The sequence below is a fragment of the Triticum dicoccoides genome, chromosome 4B (assembly GCF_002162155.2).
Source record: "Triticum dicoccoides isolate Atlit2015 ecotype Zavitan chromosome 4B, WEW_v2.0, whole genome shotgun sequence".
NCBI classification, from domain to species: domain Eukaryota; kingdom Viridiplantae; phylum Streptophyta; class Magnoliopsida; order Poales; family Poaceae; genus Triticum; species Triticum dicoccoides.
In genome coordinates this window covers 247,497,999-247,506,155 of record NC_041387.1, presented here as the reverse complement: position 1 = coordinate 247,506,155, position 8,157 = coordinate 247,497,999, and the positions used below count along the sequence as shown (strand labels likewise).

General features: G+C 43.5%; 1 protein-coding gene across 1 annotated transcript in view; it reads left to right on the top strand.

Annotated features, from left to right (window-relative positions):
- The window catches only part of LOC119292641, a 24,086-nt gene that overhangs the window by 11,803 nt on the left and 4,126 nt on the right, over positions 1-8,157 (top strand). The window contains exon 2 of the mRNA XM_037571407.1: positions 6,778-6,866. Within this exon, the coding sequence (XP_037427304.1) occupies positions 6,778-6,866 (89 nt within the window). The remainder of the gene's footprint in view (positions 1-6,777; positions 6,867-8,157) is intronic.

The window sequence follows — 8,157 nt, the reverse complement described above, 5'->3', positions numbered from 1 at the left end:
GCTTGTCTCATTATATATATTTTTTTGGTTTGTTAGTCCTATTTTCATTTCTCTTCCTCACCTATTTGGATTTCGAGCTGCATAAATTTGTTGCATGCAAAGGTTCAAAGGAAATTCTCCAATACATGTAACCATTTCTACTTAATTGGTGGTCATGCATGCATGCATCGCATTTAATGAAGATTAAATCATGATATTTAGTTCTAGCTGGCCATGTGCCTTCCTGCTTTTGCGGATGTTGTCATGCCATGCTTGATGCACACATTAGAGGATAAATCAACACTGATGCATGCATTAGTGGTCACATCAAAAAAAATCCCCGTTGCAACGCACAAACATACTCCATGTGCTAGTATAGCACATTAAGAGCCAAACTGATAATTAAAAACATATTATCCCCAGTATTCGTCCCACGATATGCAAATGTTAAAAAGCTTATGAAATCAAATAAATAATGAGACAAATTTAATCTACACTACCACAAATTCAACATGAGTCGAATGAACCACATTGTAAAAAAACTAAATAACTATCGTATTATGCTAGCCATGCAACTACACTGAAGAAAAAATTGTTGTTTCTTTCCCTGATAGCCATCCATCATTATAATGGATAGTTTCTCTGTTCTTAACGCAATCCTTTGCGATCAATCCTATATGTTTGCATCATTGATATTGTATTGTACGTATCTTCCTTGCACCACGATGTCATTAGTTTAAAGTGCAAAACTGATGGATAGAACTGGACGATGGTGTACCTTGGATGGAGCACGTATGCATGGTGTTTCCGAAACTCAATGGATCAGCGAGATTGGAAGATTCGGCGCGGATGCAACCGATGTCTCACATCGTACAGGAGGAGTTCGTTGGACTTTGACTGCGACCATCCATTGCCCCATGCCACGATCTTGTTGAGTCATCATAGCTACGTATTCTCCCATTCGTATCTATTCCATCATGTAGCCATGCAAATCATAGCAGAACAATGTAACAATCAATGATTTAATTAGCATAGCATGGCACGGAGAGAGTCAGATCGACACATCTATCGCCGCATGCATGTACCATGAAGATGAATCCAGCAAGGGTACTTACCTCTAACTCCGCCGCAGCGGAATCCATCTGCCCAATCAAAGTGTCGCTGCTGGTCACTCCATGTTCGTCCCATGCACTCCGCTGGCCTCCAGGATCACAACTCTAGAAGGAATCTGCCAAGATCAAATTTCAATGGGCACTTGAAGCCGCACGTCGGCCCTGGCGGTAGCATGGATGGGGCGGTCTGGCTCCTCGTTGATCCCACCCAGCATGTACAGATACTCGTGCATCGCGACCAGAAACTGGCAGTCACAAGGGCGTCAATTCCAACACTTGCAACGCCATCGAGAGCGCCCCGCGCTACCGGTGAGAGCAAATGCCGCCCGAGTCAGGATCGCTAGATGAGGCGTGCAAAGAAACATAGAGAGGAGAAACGTTGGCCGTAGCTGAGCTGATGCGATTGTCTCCACAAAGGCTCTTAGATTCTCCATCGCTGTTGTATGAGGAGCCGGTAGATAGCAGGGTAGACCCACAGTGTGCGCCAGGAGAGAACAAGGAAGATCACAGAGCCGTGGACATTGATGGGAGGCGGCAAATCAGACGCACAATTGGAAAGATGATCTGCAGAAGCGCAGCGCCCCAGCCCACGCCGTCGAACCCGGCAGGCGACATCGCACAGAACGGAGCAGGTCCCGTGCGAAGGACTGTTGGATCCGATCTGATTTGGGGATTCCATTGAGGGACCCGTGTCCTTTCTGTATGTACCTTCGGCTTGTGGAACGGGTAAAGAGTCCATGTCGGAAACCACGGGGCTTGCTTGAGCAGAGTTCATGTCGAAGTAAGGACGGGAAAAGGCTGCGTGGGAATTTATTTTCCGATTGGGGCTGATTGTTTCTTTTGCCCAAAAAACTGAAAACGTAAATTCACGGAAAGAAGCGTATTGTGATGATGAACCCACGGAGTCAATCCGTGCTTTATTATTGCTAGCAAAAAAGCCCGTGTGTTGCAACGGGTGAAAATCAATATCAGACGCCCTTGCCGTTTCGTAGCTTATCCTCTCTCTACCCTTGTCCACGATAGTTATGATATCTACGTGATCACAATGCACTCAAATGTGATCAATCCCGACATGATGCGTTGATCCACCACATAACACACTACCTATGTAGGTTAGCATTAGCCGACAAACTCATGTGGAATTACTTTTCATAAATGGATATTGTTAATAGCTAATTAAACCTGGGCAGACGTCGGGCCGGGCCGGGTTTCGGGCCGGGCTTGTAAAAGCCCGACCTTCATTTCTCAAGCCCGAGCCCGGCCCGAAGCCCGAAATACTCCATATTTTCAAGCCCGAGCTCGGTCCGAAATCAAGCCCGAAGCCCGAAAGCCCGAAGCCCGAATGCTGTTTTTTTGTACGCGCACGTGCAAGCCCGGCCCGAAATATAAAAAAAATGAAGCCCGAGCCCGGCCCGAACTATCTTTCGGGCTGCAAAACAAAGCCCGAGCCCGGCCCGAACTATCTTTCGGGCTGCAAAACAAAGCCCGAGCCCGGCCCGGGCCGTGTTTTTCGGGTCGGGCTGCCCATGCCCGGGTTTGTAGCTAATGACCAACAGATGAAAAGGTTAAAAACATCACTCTAAGGCCGACACCAACAAGAGGTTTAAAATCCTGAGCAAATTAACATGCACAATCATACGGCCCTAGCAGTTACATTGTGTATACTTTTTTCAATGTCAGACTCTAGGCTACGTGTCGATGCCAGGAAAGTAGCCGACACGATGCAAAAACTGCCAGGATTTTATTCCTAGCGCCGCATTGTACCAGCCCTAACCACATTTCAAATGGCAAAAAATACTTTTAATTTTCTGGAAAAACTGAGATGGCTTTTCTGAACTCTTCTTGATCATGTATATCCATATGGCAGGGAGCCTCAAAAAGCTCACAAGCAAAAGAGCAATTACGGCGAGGCAACATAACTTTGTTCCGTAGTGGACATCTTATTGTGAAGATGAAGAAGTTCCTCGATCTGCATGGGTTTGTTTCATTGAAAATTGAGCGTAATAAAAATAAATTTGCTCGTAATCTAGCTAATATTAATTGGTAGGTAGCACCGCTAGTTGGTTGCATCGGTTTGAACCCGTATATCTAAATTTGTATTAACGCACTGTAACACTATTACATTTATCCCGCGAATAAATATGTTTGTTGGAAATTGGTGCAGGCAAGCAGCTGGTCAACACAACCGATAATGGAACCCATACCAACGATGATGACTTGAAGAGGGCGTTAGGAAAGTGGAAAAAAATAAAAAGCGCATAGCCATGAATAGACAGAGCGCTTTTTCTCTACTTCATTTCTTAAAACAAAGCGGCAAAAAAATGTCAATAGGCCACATGAAGTCTGCGTACGTGGACCAGGCTGGTCATTGTGATTTCCATTCATTGACCAATGTGTAGACCGTTTTAGTTTGCGTAGATTGAGTGAATGAAATGTGTCCTACCTTCCGCAATTTACTCGTCTTCCACTCGATATATTGAATTGTATTCTGATCCACTTTCTGTCACATGGCCCACTTTCGTCAGGCATTTAATGCAGCTGTTCCCGTTAGGTAATGTCCGGTCCATAATCCTGTCACACACTGGACCGTTTTTCAGAACGTGGTGAGCCATTTCATTAATGCCAGACCACTGATTTCCAACCCCAGCCATCCTTCTTCCTTTACAAGGTTTCCTCTTCGCTGCACAAGCCTAAAGTTCCTCCCTTAGTTTAAATTGTCAAACTTAATCCAAATTGTCACAAAGTATAACCCTCACACATCAGGACCAGAAAGATTACGAAAATAATACTGGGCAATTTGCACCCAAAACATACACCGATGCAAGCTACTGAATCAAGGAGCAAAGCACAATGTTCATTCCATTTTTCAGAAAAAAATGAGAACTTAAATATTATCAAGGGGCGGGTTACAATCATTACAATGGGTCTGCATAACTCTCCTCTTGAGAACATATCAGGTGATACGACCTCTCTGATGATACAATGCTCCAAGATCATAATGAAGGCACACGTGACTGGAGCTCCTCCAATGCGAAATATAACAAAAACACCCTGATAATATTTCTAAAATTAGTTTATGGAATTAACATACCAAACAGTTTGTTAGTATCCAAGTACAAAGTACCAAAAAAACTAGTGGATTTATCTTGTTCAAACTTTAGCACTAGGAAAAATAAAATATGTTCATAGTTTCATATGGAGATGGAAAAATAGCAAGAGGAATATTTGGTTTGAGTGTCTTCACAAAGTGAAACAGAGCCCTTATTTTTGACAGCCAATGAAACTTGACGCTGGTTATACTAGTAGTAGGAAAGGGCCTCACTCTCAATGAAGAACATGATCCAGGGTGTGTTCTGTATATTTCATGGTGGAGGAACTGTCCATCAAGTGTGCATTCATCACATCCATTCGAACACAATCTAGTGGTCCAGCAGTCCAGGATGCATCCGAGCATTGTATCACCAGAAAGACGGTATCACCTGACATGTTCTCCTCTCTGGCAAGCCCTGCTTGGAGATACATATCTCCTCGACTCCTTTGCACAGCTAGCAACTTCATGGGCTACTTCATTATTGTGTCAGGCATGATGTCCTTGATGTCTCTGATTTGACTGCCATATTATAGAAAAATCAGTTTCATGCAGCAAAGACCCGGTATAGCGATCAGCAAGTAAGGTAATTCGACTTAGAACAGCACACGATTTGGCTTCTTCAAAACCTCCTCGCACCACTTCAAGTTAGCACATGCAGAGAATATGACCAAGCCCTCCCAGTCCTTCATCACATCACTGTAGTCCTCCCGGTGCTTGTTGCTTGACTAGTGGCCTGAATGAAGCTCCCGCCGACAACACAGATCCAAAAGGAATAAATTCTGCATATCATCTTTACCTTCAAGACATGCAGCCCCACGTGTGCAAACTGACCGCCTTCTCACTCAAACACTTCACAGCCGTCCAACATTGTCACCTCGTATGATAAACCACACCATTTTTCCGTACGCTCTTCCTCCGTATGTTTTGTGATGCAAGTTTTGTGTCTGACTGTAAACATCAATGTGCTTATGGGATGGACAGTGAATCGTCTCTCCGAAATGTGGCGACAACAAGTGGTTGCGCTTGCGGCTCTCCCTGTGCTCTGCAATGTACCATCAATTGTCCTCGTCTTATGAGCACGAGACACTTGCAGCGACATGACCTGATGTTCTCGACTCCTGCTTTACCCTGCACAGTGGTCACACTAAATCTCAGAACAGCCAAGACTTCAGCAACACTATCAACAGTAGTAAAAACAAACAGGAACTGATGAACTATCTAGTATCTATATAAGGTTCGTGCTTACCAAACACCCACGGACAATCTCCTGCATGCATTTAGTCCTCTCAACATTAAACCTGCTCTTGCCCTATCTTATTCCAAACCCTTTCTCTCATGAATATAGGTTGTAGAAGTCATACGCCTCCCAGAGCGAATCAAAACTTGTCCCAATGGCCGGCACAATGATATTTTCTGTAGGGTTCTCTACAAAACCTCTTACTGATTTCTCGAACGCAGTCACACGCGAGGGGCACGATGTCCAGCAAGACGCCGCTGCTCCAATCCTCACCCTGCAACATTTCTGCCATTAGCTCCAGCAGGTACCCATAAAAAAAGCAGCGGCAGACCTTGTATTTTTCGTGTTCACCAGCAAATGAAACCATGCTGCTGTCTACTACCTATGAACTTTCCTAATTCACTACCCCTCCTGTATTCGCCTCGTACCAAATTAGCCCACAGCTCACTTCTGTACTGCTTACCCAATAACTACTCTGTTTCTAAATTATTCGGTCTCAAGTATATTCCTTCCTATATCAGCCCACAGCTCCACCTTATGTATTGCTTACCTGATAACTACTCTGATTTTAAATAGATTTCTACTGTGAGTTAGATTTCTATTCAGTATCAAGTGTATTCCTTCCTTTCTAAATTAGATTGATATCTTTGTTTTACGGTTTTGCTATTTTACAGCTGACTGTTTTGCAATTCGCCAACATTCAAGTCGTTGTCCGTCCGTTCTTGCGCGGAGATTCGTGCTGGTCTTGTTGCCGGGTCCGGTTTTTTTGTGTTGTGCGGTTTTCTCTGTGCCCGTTATCGCCGCGCCCGGCCGGCTCTGATTTTTGTCTCGTTTGAATTTGGGGTAGCGTGCCTTTCCTCCCTTTTCATTTCGTCCTCTCTGTTTGGATAAGGCTGAGGGGGAGCTCGAGCGGCGGAGCAGGAGGCGATTCTCCCCGTCCATGGCGATTTCGAGACCTTCCCCCACTCGAGCTTGATTTCTCTCCCCTTCCCCTTCGCTCCCCGGTGTCGCGGTTGGTTGTTCCTCTCTCTCTCTCTCTCCCCGTCGCGCGCTTGTGTTGTTCTGCTCTTGTTCGTCCCAGATCTAGGTCAGTTCATGTCGCCCTCTCGCGCATGTGGTGCAGCCGCTAGATTGCTAGGCTTCTGGTTGTTGTGGTCGTCCCGCGCGCGCTGCTGTTTGTACTGTTGTAGTTTGTAGATGCAGCGGCTTTGTCCCCCTTTTGTCTGTGGAGATGTAGCTGTTCATGTAGATGAGAGGGCGATCTGTAGATGTTCCTGTAGGTACTCGTGTTCCTGTAGGCGCGAGGGATTCTGTAGATGTTTCTGTAGATGTTCCTGTAGGTGCTCATGTTCCTGTAGGTGAGAGGGCGATCTGTAGGTGCTCATGTACTTGTAGCTGCTCATGTTCCTGTAGCTGATGGGGATTCTGTAGATGTAGCTTGGCGGATGTCTGTAGTTGTAGCATGCGGGATGTTGTAGATGTACTGGTAGATGTCTAGCTCGTTCCTGCTCGTGTCGGGATGCTCCCTGATGCTTCTGCGTGTTTTCCTGCTCTTGCCCTTGCTCATGTACTGGTAGATGCTAGGTGCTCGTGTCAAGCTCTTTTTTTGTATTCAAATGAATTAGGCTCCTGATTTGTTGTTGGAGGTGTAGTTCTCCTTTGTACCGTGTTTGTTTTTCTTCTAGCAGGAATGAATTTTAAGTTTAATTTCTGTGTACTTTTGGCTCGGCCCTTTTCAGTGTTGTCAATTGTTTGATCAGACCTTTTCAGTGTCGTCACAGACTTCCAGTGTAATATCAGTTTTGTAGTCTTACAGGGGTAATTTCTCCCAGTTTGTATAGTGTAATTAACCCTGAATTTCTAGGGTGATTTTTTATTGTAATTGCAGTGTAGTTTTATGTGTAATTTTCCCAGATTTTCATGGTAACTTTATGTCAGTTTTACTGTGTAATTCATCTCAGATTTACAGACTTTAAGTGTATTTTAGCCGTTTTAATTCCACTGTGATTTTATCTCATTTGTTGCATTGTAATGTAATTTGTCTCAGTCTTGCAGCATAACCTGTCCCAGATTTTATGTGTAATTTGAGTGGATTTTCTCACAGTGTAGTTCATCCCAGCATTTCGTACTTTTAAGTGTAATTTACTTATTTAATTCCAGTGTAATTTTGGTGGATTTTACAGTGTAGTTCATCCTAACTTTACAGTGCATTGTACCCATTTAATTCCAGTGTAATTTTAGTGGATTTTCCAGTGTAATTTGTTTGTAGTTTCAGTGTAACTTATTCTAACTTTACAGTGCAGTGTACCCATTTAATTCCAGTGTAATTTTAGTGGATTTTACAGTGTAATTTGATTTGTAGTTTCAGTGTAATTTATTTTAACTTTACAGTGCAGTGTACCCATTTTAATTCCAGTGTAATTTTAGTGGATTTTCCTGTGTAATTCGGTTGTAGTTTCAGTGTAACTTATTCTAACTTTATAGTGCAGTGTACCCATTTAATTCCAGTGTAATTTTAGTGGATTTTATAGTGTAATTTGATTTGTAGTTTCATTGTAATTTATTTTAACTTTACAGTGCAGTGTACCCATTTTAATTCCAGTGTAATTTAAGTGGATTTTTCAGTGTAATTTGATTGTAGTTTCAGCGTAATTTATTCTAACTTTACAGTGCAGTGTACCCATTTAATTCCAGTGTAATTTTAGTGGATTTTTCAGTGTAATTTGATTGTAGTTTCA